The sequence below is a fragment of the Phoenix dactylifera genome, chromosome 8, assembly GCF_051530095.1.
Source record: "Phoenix dactylifera cultivar Ajwa chromosome 8, Ajwa_hap1_PhDact_Kaust_v1.1, whole genome shotgun sequence".
Lineage (NCBI taxonomy): Eukaryota > Viridiplantae > Streptophyta > Magnoliopsida > Arecales > Arecaceae > Phoenix > Phoenix dactylifera.
In genome coordinates, this window is record NC_143197.1 from 32961601 (window position 1) to 32977664 (window position 16064).

At 40.1% G+C, this 16064-nt stretch overlaps 1 protein-coding gene across 1 annotated transcript; it reads right to left on the reverse strand.

Moving 5' to 3' along the window:
* Nucleotides 1-9697: 9697 nt before the first annotated feature.
* LOC103704086 (uncharacterized) lies at nucleotides 9698-11434 on the reverse strand. Its single transcript, XM_008787238.6, has 3 exons — nucleotides 11243-11434; nucleotides 10802-11128; nucleotides 9698-9962 (listed from the first exon to the last, which is right to left on the reverse strand). Exons 1-3 carry the CDS (start codon nucleotides 11292-11294, stop codon nucleotides 9817-9819), a joined length of 525 nt encoding a protein of 174 aa, XP_008785460.4. The 5' UTR covers nucleotides 11295-11434; the 3' UTR covers nucleotides 9698-9816.
* Between the last annotated feature and the right edge of the window lie 4630 nt (nucleotides 11435-16064).

Sequence of the window (16064 nt, forward strand, 5' to 3'; positions counted from 1 at the left end):
TCAATGATAGAAGTTATGGGCATATGATTTGCTTAATATAATGATGTGGATCTGAGCAGCATCCCTACAATCTATAGGATATCTTTGTAACTAGGCCGGTGGCTTCCATCTATTGGTAGCGTGTACTCATCATTAGACTGTAATAGCACTCGGATAGCATGTGCAGTACCATCTTCCGAATTTGTGCCAAATCTGTTAGAATAGGCACCATCTCATATGATAAGATCATGCATGTGCAAGACCAGCCTTGCAAACTTAACGAACAAGGCAAAAACAATCAAGTACACGTCACCTTATAGAGCTCATGAACCCTCTTTTCCTTAAAAAAGTGGAAACAAACAAACATTTCTGTGTTTGAGGGTGACAAGAGGAAAGCTTAAATTAAAGAACTCAATCATGTGCACCAAAGGAAACGCCAAATGACTCGTTAAGCAGAAGTGAGCAGACTATATTAGAGCTGCGCATCCGACCACAGCCTCTTATCTTGGCAAAACTAGGTAACTTAGCCTGCTAATATTAAATGATTCAATTATTAGTGAGAGATGATGGAGTTAAAGATGTGGCTTCTGGAAGAATTTGATCGAGTCACATTGACCCATCGATCAGCATCACCAAAACAATGATTACCAGAAGAACATCTGGCCCCCTCAGTCCCTTATTAATTCTTCGGGGATCCAACTCTCTCTCTCTCTCTCTCTCTGCTCAACATTTGGATGAGTTCGAAGAATTGGTTAAATGAAAAATTCCATTGGTGGTCCCTTGTTAATCATAAATTAAAAAATGGAACCATTTCATCCCTTCACTGGAAAGACAAAAAAAAAAAAAAAAATCTTGATTTGGGTTCTTGCACTTCAGAATCACAAATTAAATAGAACCATCTCACTCCTTTACTGGAAAGACGAATGATACCCTTGATTTGGGGGTGCTTGCACTTTGGTGATTCTGTGCAATTTGTCACTCAAATAGAAAGGAATAAAAGAACACGAGGAGTATATTAGGATGGCCCAAAAGAATGCTGTAGTTACCCAGAAGATAACACCCCATGCATCAATCTAGTAATACCCGTCCGCATGTATCTGTGGTCTGAGGCAGATGGTTTTACGAAACAGAACTTAACAAGGAATAATACCAACCCCAGCTCATGATTAAGAACAAGAAAAAGGAAGAATATGTGCGCATACTTGCACGAATATATTGAAGGAAGTGTGGAATGCAAGGCTTCTTCTAATCAGCTTACTTGATTCCCGAAAGGCCATAAGAAGCTTCCTACGCACCTTTGTTCATACTTGTAAGTCATGAAATGGTGAGATACTTTAAGCAAGAGGTCTCTTCTTGAAATAAATATGGTTTGTAATAGTCTTAAAGGTGCTTTTTATATGATTATAACTGGATTATGGAAAGCATCCTTTACATGCGGACAATGATCAAAAAGGAAAATAACTCCTGTCACATCATTTGCGATGAAAAGAAGGTTTCCAAACAGTAAAGGGGGCCTTCCTCACGGCCTTCACTTAACTTTGCACCTGCTGTTACTATACAAGTGCAACTATCTACCACACTCCAGAGGGTGGAAGGTGAGTGATTGGACCAAACATTAAAGCAACATACCAAATTATGATTCTTAAATCATCTTTACTTGTTGCACAAATGTTTTCATGGGCATCATGGAGGCCATGTTGGTTCGAGGATCCCAACTTGTAAGAAAAACATTCGAATCTCCACACTAAAAACGGAATGATCAAAGAAATGATGAGACTCTATGCTGTCTTATTCTTAGTGAATATGACGCTTATTTTAATACTTCATTGGTTTTAATCTTGCATGCTGGGGGAGAAAAGGCAGAAGGTAGGCATCTGGAAGTGCCATCTGCTGGTCATCTTCCAAATGTATTCAAGAACAAGGACTTGATGCAGAGCATGTGGCAAGACAAGTGGGGTCTGTTTTGCTGGAACCAAATGGGGGTGAACTTCGGTAAGATTCTTCACCATATGGAGAGACGTAGCAGTAGAGATATGATGGGGTTTTGATAATACTGATATGTTAACGGGAGATGATTTCAGTTGTGGGCAACAGGATCCATGCATCCAGTGAGCTCTAGTGTTACTATAGTTGGGTGACGAGGGGGTTAAAGCCAGCACTTATGTCCAGTAGAGGAGACAAGAGAACCAACCTTAGTGATCTGCCCTTGTGATGCGCCAAACATGTATACCATGAATCCTCCCACAACGAGGCCATCGCCATTTATCTCATTTTACTGTTTCAACTAAATTTAGGAACTGAAAGAAAGGAGCAAAGATACGTCCTCAAAGTTCCAATCTGTAAAACAATGACATTTTCCATCTCAGTTATTTGATGGGGTGAACTACTGACAATAACGATCATCTTCCTCACAGCATTCAAATCATTCCAAAGAATTACATCCTGTCTTGGAAAAAGGTATTGTTTGATGATAATGACCCCCACAAAGAAGCGGAGCACTCAAAGAATTAATATTATGCAATAAACTCCTCTCAAAAAAAAGAAGAAAACGTACGTAATAAATGGCATTCCGATATTCTATGGTTGGATAAAATTTTCGAGGCCATTTGTTCATGTAATTCTTGACTATGCACTCTAAAATAATAAACATACAATAACGACATTAAGAGAAACATAGTTTAGTGGTTAATTTGTAAACAATAGATATGGTGGAGCCAGGATGCCATATTTTAACCAAGGGTAAACAGGCTTTATAGATTAGTCTCTTTAAAAAGGTGCACACTTAGGGAACAGTTACACATGGGTATAGGTTGTCAAGGGTAGTTATAATATTTCCCTCTTTTAGTTTAACAGCTTGAGCTTAAGGGTAATTATCATCTGTTAAGGCTAATATGCAGCATGTATCTCAACCCTAGCTAGCTGGTCATTGGTATAGGACCACAGTCTATCGACTCTTTTAGGATAATAGCAACAGAAGACTGGGTATGCAAATAGAGGATGGGGGAGAATGATCATATGAATAGCACAATGATTGAAGTCGAACATCTCTCCGTCATGCTTCTTATGCTTGCTCATGTGATTTACCAATGACACTAACATTATTTTCAATTACTTTGCACTCTGGCCCGACGGCTTATTGTCCCATCTTTAATTTTCATAAAGCAAAACAGATTTCTCGAAGTTTTAATCATGCAATCAAATGAAAGAGAAAACTATCTTACTGTAACTAACCACTTTGCAACCAAGAAAGCTAAACGGGAGATAATATGACACTAACTAAACCATACTTATTGTTAAATTTAGATTGGATTAAAAAGAAAAAATCAATTGAGATGATACATCTGGAGGTTAGAAGGAAAGGGTCTTCATCATTCAATAAATGCTTTTCCTTCTTTCTTCCATTAGTCGATATACATTAACTGCAAAATCTAAACCTTTCCATGGGACAGCAGCAGATTTTCCCCCACTGTGAGGCTATATTGGTAAATTTACATCATGTTAAGCATGTTTCAAGCAACTGTATTGAGCTATTAAGATACGATAGAGAGAGAGAGAGAGAGAGAGAGAGAGAGAGAGAGCCTTTAAAAGGGGTCATCCTTCCTTACAATTTAAGTGCTCTTGCAGAACACCTCCACAGTTATGTTTGTGGTTTGTTGTTAGGGTATTCAGGAGGATGGAGAAAGAAAATTTTGCTGCGTTGATTGTAGCGTCTGTGGCACGAGGGAGCATCCAAAGGGATCGCATTGATCCGTTTTTTACAGGCATTTTTTGGTGGCAATGGAACCCGGATCATGCGATCCTTTTGGATCCCTCCTCTAGCCATTTCTGTCAGCAACCATCTGTCATTTCCTACGGTTCTCCTCCTTCTTTCTGTTTCTCTCCATTATTCATCATTATATTCCAAGGAAGATGAAGACAGCCCTTGTTCAAACCAGTTAGCTTCACTACAGACCTCTGTGTTCCCGTTCTTACTACCAGATATCATTCTCTACATTCTTTGCATCCTTACTACTGAGATGGATCTCAAATTCCATACAAAGAAGAGAAATTGCATGCTTTGTTATTTTGCTTTCTGAAGAAGTACATAGATGCAAAATATTTCATTCTTCTTATCTTGGCTAAATCATATTTTCTGTAGAAGGAAAATATGAACAAAACATGAGGATAGCTAAAAGAGAGATGTTTAAAAGCCACTGAGGGCGACCACAACTTCGGCTGCGAGATGTTTATTTTGTCACAGGATAATTTTTTTTCATAAAAATTCTCACTAAACGGTTTTATATTTCAGTTCACATCTTATGGATGTCTTGTACTTCTTGTTTTGATACCTCAAGTGGTTTATTAATTCGTTGTGACAACTTAATTTAATTGATTTCATGATGCAGAACAATATTTGCTAGAGTTATTGTTTTCTTATCTTATTTTGTTTATTTTTGTAGATAAACGTCAGAATTGAGCCTGTGGCATGTGGACCTAATTGTATAGCACGCTCATCATAGAAGTAGAATTGCCTAGAATGATGCGTACTGATGAAAAGTTAGGATGCACACATGCACTGAATTAATTGTAGACAACTCCTAAAAAGATCTCCCAAGTTAGACATCAAACATAAAAGATAATCATTTTCCCAACTATCAAATTTTTGCATGCATCTTACCTCTATTCTTCAGCAATTAGTTGAATCTGAAAGGTGTTGCATATCAGGATCCCATTCTAGGTCAGCAAAGAGTTTACTTCTCTCTCTCTCTCTCTCTGAGAACATATGTCCTCTTGTAATCTTGATCAACAAAAACATATGTTTAAGAACTAGGATGCACATTGAAGTTCTGGGTGACACATAAAGCCCTGATGCAGTTTTTGTTTTTAGAGAAATTTCTCTGAAACGATTATAGTGCTGTTCCACTTTACTGATTGGAGGGAGCGAGGAACTGGGGTGAGCCGATGTTTTTGCATTTGGTGATACTGAAATTTGACGACAAAACAAATTGGACAGACAGAGGTCTTTTGACATTTTAGAGCTTTCAGTAATAAATTAGCTACTTCTTACAGGCAGTTAAAACCCTCCTGCAACATGGGAACTAGTACGGACCCTGGGAAGTTGATATGAACCATTTGCGAGTGCAGTTGTTCTAAGCACCATAACATAGGCCTCTGAAATCTTTGGTGACTGATTTGTGGACACCTATTTTAGTTAAAGGTGAATGAAGTACATGACGGAGGGGATTAGTTTAGGTCGACATTCAACGAAGGAGTCATCCAGTATTGTCATGAGATGGTCTCCTACTTTTGGTCTCTTAAAAGGTGGATTTGTGGCAACTAACCACGTAATTTGTTGTTTGAGATGAAGTTTTGAGGCTAGTCAAAGAAATGTGGATTCTTGCAACTGATCGAGCAACCATAGCCGCTGTGCGCAATAGCTATTTATAGATATTAGAACTTGAACTAATATCTTGGATGCATTGATATGCAGCAGCTCATTTTGATGTTATAGCTGTATGGATTTGAGATATTATACTATGTTTTGGCCTATTATGCTGCACCAGGACATGCCACAACTCTTTGATAAATATCTTACATCCACCATTGTTGAGAACTTATTAGAGAAATGCTACAGGATGCCGATCATTCATGCATGCCATGGATTCCGGCCCGGACATTGGCACAACTTAAAGGAGGTCGGGAAGGTACTACATCAGCTCCACGTAGGCATCAAGAACTTCAGTGCCAACCCACTGCATTTTTTGGGAATTAAAGTTATTAGAGTGGAGAAGGATGAAGTGATGGAAGGCAGCATGTTGGAGTGTGCAACATAACTGTGCTAATTGTGGCCTGCAGTCAATGGCTTCTCATTGGAAATTTGAAGTGGGCTCTGGTTTGTGGAGTTATCCTACCCTCATACTGCATTCCTTTTGATTCAATCCGAAAGAGAAGAATTTTTTCAACCCACTCAACTCGAATCTTTCAAAAAAAAATAAAAAAAGATAAAAAAATTTCGAAAGTAGAATTTATATCCCCTTTTCTTTCGCTGATCATCTATATATCATAAATTGAGGTATATAACCTCTATTTGTAATAGTAGTGAGATCCACTCTTGGGCAATTAGGATTTAATTCCTCTCCTAATTTAAATAGAACTAAGTTTCTAAAAATAAATATAACTAATAGAAATAATTAAAAAAAATAAAATTATGTAGAAGGTAGATCTCAACTATACCTTCTGTCTCTTTGTCTAATTCTTTATCGATTAGAAGATACGCTTGACTAAATTCTTTTCAGAAAAGAAAATTTTTGATTTAACCAACCTGTTTCGGAGTTCAAACGATGGAATTTCAGTCCTTTTTAATCCCCTTAGAGGTTGTCTCTAAATTGTAGATCGAAACGTTACCCGATTTGGAAAAAAATTATCTCAATCGGGCATCTAATGGCCCAATTATGGCCTTCGAAAGTTTGGATCGCAACTCAATTTTTCATGTGACAAATCTCACTCATGGATCCTATCTATCTAGTAGTGGCTAAAATAGTCTACATCTAGTTTGGTGATCCTATTGAATACTTCTAGTTATTAAAATAGTCTACATCGAGTCTGGTAATCCTCCTGTATATCCATAGGGGCCAAAGTGATTCATATCAAGTCAAGTGATCCACATGGATCAGGGTTCCTCCTACTTAGAGGATATAGCTTCTGCTAAATTAGAATCGAAGGTAGAAAAATACGTGCTTCTTGGCCTCGTGACTAAACTAATTAACTATGCTTAAAAATGGTTTTTGATCTTAGCCTACCTTGCTAGATAATAGATCCTCATCTCTAGGCATGGGAGACAGTTTTGCTACAAGAGTTATTGATGCTTGTGTTGAAGGGGTTGCCAATCAAGATATGATCTTGGTGAGTTGGCCAATCTTCCCTTCTAGTTTGTGAGATGTTTCTTTATCTTGTCATCTATCGTAGTAAAACTAGCAACCATACTTGTCTATATCTGTCGATATAATTTAACCACTGAAAATATTTCTTTCGACTCCTTGTACTACTTATGGGTCTAGACCATGCACTAAAGCTCCTATAGATATAGAGGACCGAAGCTTTGATACCAACCCGATCCAGCTAGATCAAGTTAGATTTAACTAGACAAGAGCATGACTCTTGTATCAACTTGATCCGATGAAGGAGAAAGAAGAGTTTCCTCAACCAACTCAACTTATATCCCTACAAAAAATTTAAAATGATGAAATTTTTTTAAAAATAGGGTCTACGTCCTCTTTTCTTTTATTGATCATCCACACATCATAAACTGAAATACATAACTCCTATTTAAAATAGTAGTAAGATCGTCTCTTGCACAATTCGGACCAGATTTCTCTCTTAATTTGAATAGTTCTAGATTTTCAAAAATAATATAACTAATAGAAATAATCACAAAAAAAATAAAATTCTACGGGCAATAGATTTCGACTTATATATCAACTTTGCCCTCTATCACTGTATCTAATTTTTCATAAATCGGAAGAAAGGCTTGGTCAAAGTCTTTCCCAAAACGTAAATTTTTCGTTTGACTAACCAATTTCGGAACTCAAATGATGAAATTTTATTATGTTTTAACCTCTCAGGGGTTTGGTTCTAAACGGTAGATCTCAAAATGTTGTACGAGTTTTTTAAAAAACTTATCTCAAGTAGCCATCATATGATCTCTGAAAGTTTAGTTCGTGACTCAGCTTCCTAGTGTGGCAGATCTTGCTCTTGGACGTTGTCTGATCCTACATATAGTAGCTAAAATAGTTCATATCGAATTGGTCATCATCTTAGATACCTAAAGTGACCAAATTGATCCTCATCGAATTTAGTGATCCTTCTAAATATCCGTAATGGCTAAAGTGATCCACATCGACTTTGATGATCCTTCTAAAATACCCGTAGTGACAAAAATAATCCATATTGAGTCCGGTGATTCATATGGATCACTTTTCAGCACAGTAGCACCTCTGCTCGCAACCCTCAAATTTCAGTCTCAAAAGTTCATTTTAACTTTTTATTTTTCAAAACAAAATCTCTCCGTTCGTTCCCATGTTTTTTTTTTCTTGTTGTATTTTGATTCCAGGATGTTTCCGAATCAAGTCTTAAGCCGCAAGACAATCACATAACAATGCAAATGTTTGCCAAAATCTTATCAAATAAACTTCAGTCATAGCACTGACCAACAAGGGGTTCGTTTTAAGGCTGGATAGCATATTTGATATCATGCCACACGCATGTAAGGAGCCCGGCGTGTGAAGGTTTTAAATGCTTGCCATTATCTAACAAACTAAAGAACCATCTGATCATTCCTCAGAAACGGACACTAACTCGTATACTCAGCAAACAAAGAATCCTAGGTCTCTGTTTTCTTTTTTTTAATTCCACAGAACAAATAACCGCGAGTACATTACAACAACCCCTTTAGGATTAGGGGTAAATTGTACTTACACCCAATAACTTGATAATATAAGATAATGTATGGCATCCTCCTCCCTGTCCAAAGATAATTTTGACTTTTTGCATGAGGTCACTACAGTTAAATTGGGAAAAACCGACCTTTTTTTGCCAACGCTAGTCACACGCGTCGGAAGAAAACGGCCCCGGCGCCAAAAATTGTCACACTTTAAAGAAACGTCGGTGGTCTGCTCCCCAAATACGACCCATCCGAGATTGAGCCCTAGCCTGGCCTCCTTTCCGCTTCTCCGCCTCCCCGAATACCCATCCGATCGAGCCCTAGCCCCTCTTCTCCGGCACGAGCTCTGCCTCCACCCTCAAGCTTCCTTCCTCCTCTCCGGCGTCGACCGACGGACCCTCAAGCCTCGAGCGAGCTTCACCTCCGCCCGAGGATCTTTCCAAGAATCTTCTCCTCGTCCCTTCTCTCCAGCTCCGACCGATTGGCCCTCAAGCGTTGATCGAGCTTCACCTCCATCCGAGGATCTTCTCCTCCTCCCTTCTCTCTGGCGCCGACCGACCAGCCCCAAGCCCCGATCGATCGAGGTGATTCTAGTCCTCGATCTTTTATAGAATAGATTAATTGATTAATCTTTGCACTAGGATTTTTGCATGTTAAGGGAATAAATTAGAATCAAGGATCTCCTGATGGCCAATGAATTTAAGCTAGGACAACGTCATAGACACTAGCTAGTCATCATCAGAGCCTTTTATGAAATCCTAAATTTACCCTAGATCATCATATTGATGTTTTCCCAGTCCAACAACTGAGACTTCTTTAGTTACTTTCAAAAGAATTGGAAATGAATATCTGAATATGAATCCAAAGGTAAAAGGACATAGATATGCATCCATTGATTAGGGGATGTTTGGTGCCTATAATTTCAATTGCTGCAATAAGAATCATGGCTGTAAATATTTTTTTCAGCCTAGCTATCTGTGCTTGACATCCGTTTGAGGAGGGGGAGGAGGCACTCAATCTTCATTGAGATAATGAAAAGTAGAGTCAATATTAGTCCTCCTGAGCTATAAATTCAAACCAAAAGGTCTAACAAATTAATATTAGTCACTATAAATACAAAAATAAGAATTAAAATCTTTACTCAAGAAACCAAACCATGACATACTCTACATCCAATCAAAGCCACTAGATAATTAGTAGCCAAAGTATGAGGCATCTGAATTTCTGCCAACAACTCAGCAACTGATCAAATACTTGCCACACATTATGCTTTATAAGGAGATAAACCAATGCCATTAATTTAACTGAATATAAATTTAGCTTTTATAAACTATTGGATGCAAGTATAATGAATATAAACCTCATGAGGAATTTTCTAATTTACTCGATAATCTTGCTATCAAAGAAAAGAAATAAAATCAAGCTGGTGCAGCTGCTACATTCAATTTAGCCGCATCCCCTCCATCGGCAAGGACTGGTGTTTTAAACCCAGAGCGGAGAATCAACATTGACCGACGTGGATTTCTTCCTTGTCGAGCCTTGCACAAGTCGGGCAGGAACACATCTGTTACACATTGATACCACCATAACGTCAAATACCACTCATTTCCTTATTTCCAATTTGTATCACACACACACACACACACGCACATACAAAAAAAAAAAAGGAAATTCTTAACTCGTCACTAACAGTTATAAATATTGAGCTAGGAGCCTAATTAATCTCCCGTTCACAGATTAGGCCTCCCACAGCAGTACAGTCCAATAGGAGCCTTGCAACGAGTTTCCACGAACGATAGCCCATTGGGCCGGTTAGATCGTGTTGGGTAATACGCCTCTCTTGACAGCTGAAGCCTATATTGGAGCCCAAGAATTGGATCCCTTCAGCCAGCTTCCCAAACAACAGAAAAAAAAAAAAGCGCTAAATTTAGGTCAAGAAATGTTTAGGCCCGTCTGACCTAAAACTAAAATATTTAGAAGCAAACACGCTGGATTCCCAACGGTTGTGTCCAAAAGAAACTGTATAAATAATTATACGTTCCAGATTCGATGGCTTGGGTTGTGGTGAATTTCTTTCAACCCAAACCTATCCCGGGTGTACAAGGAGATCTCAAATTTGTCGAACCAGGACCTGATTCCCGGGCATTAGGTTCGTCATCCATGTTATCTCAATTCCCAAGTCTTAAGGGAATCAGAAAAGAAAGAAAAGGTCAGAAAAGTAAAAGATCGATTCCTTTGTGTGTGCTTTTTTCTCTTTTCGCTTTCCCTTACCACGTTTCATTTCCTTTGACGCTCCTACGCCGCTATGACCAACGTGAAAGTAACAAAAACTTGGTTTCATGTGAGGCACCGATAAGTTTGAGTAATAAAACGGAAACGTCGTTTTTCTTGTTTGCCTCTTACCTTCGGCAGCGGCGAGGTTGAAGTAGAGGTCGATGATGTTGGGGCAATTCTGGTGGCACGCCGGGGAGCAGAGGTTCTCGGTGAACTGCGGCTCGAGAAGCGAGTCGGAGGAGATCCCAACGGAATTACGGTCGACGCCGCACGCTCTTACGCACTTATCAGTCTCGATCCAACCCGGCATCCGCTCCACCACCACCTCCGACGTCTGGCACTGGTACTTGGTGGGGCCCCCTTTGCGCGGGATGGTTTCCAAAACGCACCTCTTGGACGACGACGAGATCGCAAATGCGCACAGGTCTTGCGGCAAATCCTCGCATATCACCCCCGCTGTCATGCACAACCACCATCACATACATATCGATACTTGACATCGCTTGCCATCAAAAGATAGAAAAATAGAGCATGAGAAAGACGGGTTTGAATCTGGTCCTCCGTACGTACCTAAGGCGGAGGGGAGGAGGAGGAGGAGGAGGAGGAGGGGGAAGGTCATCATCTTGGGTGGTGGAATGGAATCCCCTTTGTTGTTCCTCTAACTGGATTTTGCTGACTGGATTCTAGGGGGAATGTTACCCGATTGTCGTTTGGTTTTATTTTTTTTCTTGTGGGAATGAGGAAGGAACGTAATGGTGATGGATTGGTGAGGGGCAAGGAAAAGGTGCTGGGTTCTTGCAAGGTCACGACTCCGGCGTCAACGGTCTTTATTTTTTTTTCCCCCACTTTTTTAGCTCGACGCGAAGAGCACGCATCATCTGCAGCGCCATCTCTGTCATTAAACTTTACCACCTATTATTATTTCCCTCTCTTATTATTAACGCGGTATTGGTTGGGACTTGGGACATCATTCGCTGCGAACGCGGCGTACAACCATTCCAACAAATGGACACCTGACATGTAGCAAGACGCACTTTTTTTTTTACCTGCCTGTCGGGCACGAGTTGGATAGAATGGCAGACCGGGATGGGAGAGAAGCCACGTCCTTAGCCGCCGTCTCATGCGTCCTTTCAAACACTTGGACACCGTGTTATACACGATGGCTGCGTTTGTGGTCACGGACGGACGGGCGTGCTGGAAGGCTCGAAGGTTTGGGATTCTACGGGGGAGGTTTGACGCAGTCAAGTGCCGTGAAACTTCCCTCCGGTGCTTCGGTTTCAAGTACTTGGGTCCACCCAAACCAATGGACGATCGGCTCATTCCTACTGACCCAACGATGGGACGGTCCTGATGGTACCCTTTTGTTGCTTGGCGTGGAAGTTCGGGGGATCAGAAATTGACATTGTTGACTTATCTCGCCAACCTACCTTGTTCGTTACTTAAACATGGTCCAAGTAAATGATTCTAAAATTGGACTTTTCAAGCATAGGCTTCGGTATGAACATTGATCATGGTGAGAACGCGGATGGTATGGACCCGGTTAGACGCCTCGTTAGGACCATTCATAATGGAAACGATATATAAACCAGCCATCTTGTGCGCTGCCAAATTTAGCAGTTGGTTAACTTAATTAGGGTTTACAACCCGCCAGCTGATGCTAAATGAGATTTCAGTCACCTTGTCTTTTCATCGCCCGTGACCCGCAATTCTTCTCCCGTCATGCCTCCTTGCCAACGCCTTCATGACACAACGAGTCATCCTAGCTTCAGGTTGTTCCGATCTCAGTATTGACCGGCGCGCCATTCTAATTTGTCTTGCCTAGAAGTAATGCCGAAGATCATTTAATGAGTTGCAATTATGATCGAAGCATAGGTTACACCCGCAATAAAGATATGCAATTATCACCACATGCTATCAATTGCGGAAAGTTAATCCACAATTAGCTGTTTATAGCGGTTATGACGCTTTCTAACAAATAAGGTAGCACCGCTCTCATCCAATATATAGATATTAAGCTCATATTTTTTGTAGAGCACCCCTCCGTACTCATTTTATCTCTCTTCTATTATTGCTCTAGATTTCAATTAACTTAAGCATCGAAGAGACGTCCGCCGAAAGTTTGAACGGCCCTATCGTGCATTGATGTTAACCGACCTTGGTATACCTCGGTCTTCGCCAACCTCAGCACATGCTTGAGCGGTGACTGACCGCGGCCTAGATCCTAGCAGCAACAAATGCCAATCCCTTTCTCCTAAGGACCCATCTATGGGCCCAGTCAACGTTAATAGATTCGGGAACCATCAGCCAAGAGTTTTATCACTTAAAAGTCTTTCTGCTGGGCAGCCGGATGAAAGTCATCAAAAGAGGTTTTAGTCTTTGGTAATGGGCTTAGAGCCCTATTTTGGGAGGACGTTTGGCTTCGCGAAGCCCTCTTGAAAACTATTTTTCCTAACCTCTACCTCCTTCGCAGGAACAAAACAGGCAACATCCTGCCTATGCAATAATATCTCGGCCTGCACTCGAAGAGCTAGAGGAGCTTTACTCCATCTTGTCTCTTCTAGCTAACCTCCAACTTAATTAGGAGCCGTACAAGGTGATTTGGAGGCCTAATGAGACAAAAGGTTTTTCCACTGCTTCTATCTCCCGCTTCCTCGTCTCCAGAGGAGTTGAATGAAATCACGCCACCACGTTGTGAATAGCAAAAGTGCCAAAAAATATAAGTGTGATATGGTATATATTCATCAATTTGATCTCGGCATCTGATCAAAGAGATGACTTGGGCATCTACCGAGCTGCCAGTCTTAGCAACCGAACGAGCCACCAGCCATGACAATTGACCGAACCATTGACTTCGTTGTTGACCGAACTATCGACTTGAATCATCAAGCCAATCAAAGTGGATTGACCGACCGCGGCAATAAGCCATGTATCTCCAATTCAAACATATTCAAAGCCGTTAACAACTATTAAAGACATGATCACAATCTTGCCAATTAAGGAGTGGTTGCAGCTCATCCCGAGTGGATCGATCGTTACCGCACATTCAACAGGGTTAAAATCCACCAAGTGTACAATATGGGAACCATTACCGAGCAGTTAAGGTACACTTCTGCCTGACTCGACAAGATGATAACAGACATCAACCTCTCTCTATATAAGGGGCCACCGAAGACTTCCAAATTCGCCTTCTCAGGCTCTCACACTCCCACATTTTGCAGCTCTTTGAAATTTTACATATTTCATCAAAATAGGGCTAACTTAAACATCGGAAGTTCTGCCTCCAAACAAACTCCAACAAATAGACTTCTTTTTCTATTTTTAGATTGGATAGGTCATGCCAGGCAAGCTTCTACACCCAAGTTCAAGCTCAATCATTGTCAACATGAACCTCTCTAGCTTAATTGTTCAGCTTAAAGTCCGAACAACCAACCTCACCACTTCACTTCTGATTTTCTCTAACCTCAACGGTTCAGTTCAAATTCTAGCAGAAGCAGAGTACTTCCGCTAGATGGCTCTACTAAACAAGCTCAACATCCGCAACAATCTTCAAAAGAAGCTGGGCAAATCTATTGGAGGACCGCTTGAATAAGTTGATCAACTTCTGCTCAATAACATTTGCACACTCATATAATTACGACACGATTCATTGATTCCTTGGCCAGGGAATGGAAAATATGATATCTCAAATTTAAAATAAATCTCTATCTAATATACTATTATAATTTCATATATTCTAAGATTTCTCACACAAAAACCACAAAACAATTGTGGGTGATGATGGAACCGGTCCAATAAGAAATAAACATTAAAATTTAACTTTTCTCTAGGAATATAATATCTTATGCTTATAAATTTATTTTGAACGTATGCCTATTTGTTTGAAGTGGAAACCTTGCCTTATTTATTATTAAATTATAAAAGATTAAGGGCTTATAGAATAAACCAAGCATTGAGTATGATATATAGATGTTTTAAGATAATTAATATAAATATTATTGTAACTCAGCATCCTTCTGTACATAGAGGGAGAGAATTTTTCATGCACCAAATATGGCTGTTAGCATGACCTATATTTGGGTTCCTAATTAGGGTCATCCAATTCCGTGAATGGTGCCGCTTATGAACACGGGTGAGACACACTTCGTGGCGTCGAACTCCCTCCCGTGGCACTTTGCATGCACCCAAATGCAACATGGTCGTTTATGTACGAACGGCTGCAGTTGCGCGGAGGCGGCATGGACGGTGCTGTGCGGGCGTTCCTATGCATCCCCGTCCCTAAAATAGCGTTGTCCCCTATTGGTTGGTTGCCTGAATTGCAGATTGACCCTAAACTGAAAAAAGGTCAAATTATCCGAGCCCAAAATCATGTTTAATTAACGGTTGACTATAAATCTCATTGCAATCATTAATCAGGAGAAGAAAATAAGATTGCTAAAAAAAAGTTCAAAAAAAAAGGAGACAAGTTCGAGAAAAAAAAAAAAGAGTAGAGGATGAAGACAAATGGAGCCTATCGGGACTGAGAAAGGAAGAAAAACCGTCAAGCTTAGGAAAAACAGCGGACAGCAACATGAAAACTCTCATAGAATCTGCAACCAAAACTAGACATTGCAAGTACCACCAAGTCTTCCTCATAATACCTAAAATGAACCAGATCAAGTATAATGATCTATAGAAAACTTTATCAATTCTAACTTTACTTTAACATTTGAAATGGTAAGAACTCTTGTTTTCAAGCTAAAATTAATTATGGGCCGGGCTTGGACACATAAAATGTCAAATTGCATATAAAGCCGACCTGAAGCTCGATTAAAAATAAATAGAGTCTAGGCTGAAGCTCGACCTATGATCAGCTCTAATTCAGATATCTAGGACTCGAATTTTATTCCCACGATCGAAGCGATGGACCGTTGTGATTTACAAGTACCCACAGCAGGACTCGAGTACCTGGGTGGGGCATTATCGGTTCTAACTTTATTCCTACATTAGAAGTGTTAAAGGGCTTGAGATGGTGGAAGGGACTGGAGATTTTGGGCCGGACTTTATCAAATCTCAACTTTATTCTCACATCAGCAATTGTAGGGAATTTCATCAATTCCTACTTTATTCGTACATCAAAAGTGGTAGGTACCCTGGGTCGTTTAAGTACTCATGGGCCTGCCTACTGGGCATTGGGCCGACGTTTGTCAACTCTTAACTCTAATTGACAGGGACCTTTAAGCATTCATGAGCCCTTCTACCAATCAACTCAAATTTTAGGATAGGACTTTCGATTCTAACTTTATTAGAACTATAATTGTTACTTTCCTTTTTCATCATTATTTTGTCGGTTACTAAAATGATTGATTCATCAAAAAGTTCCTGTCCATTGAAAGTGTGGAAAAAGGGGAGAAGG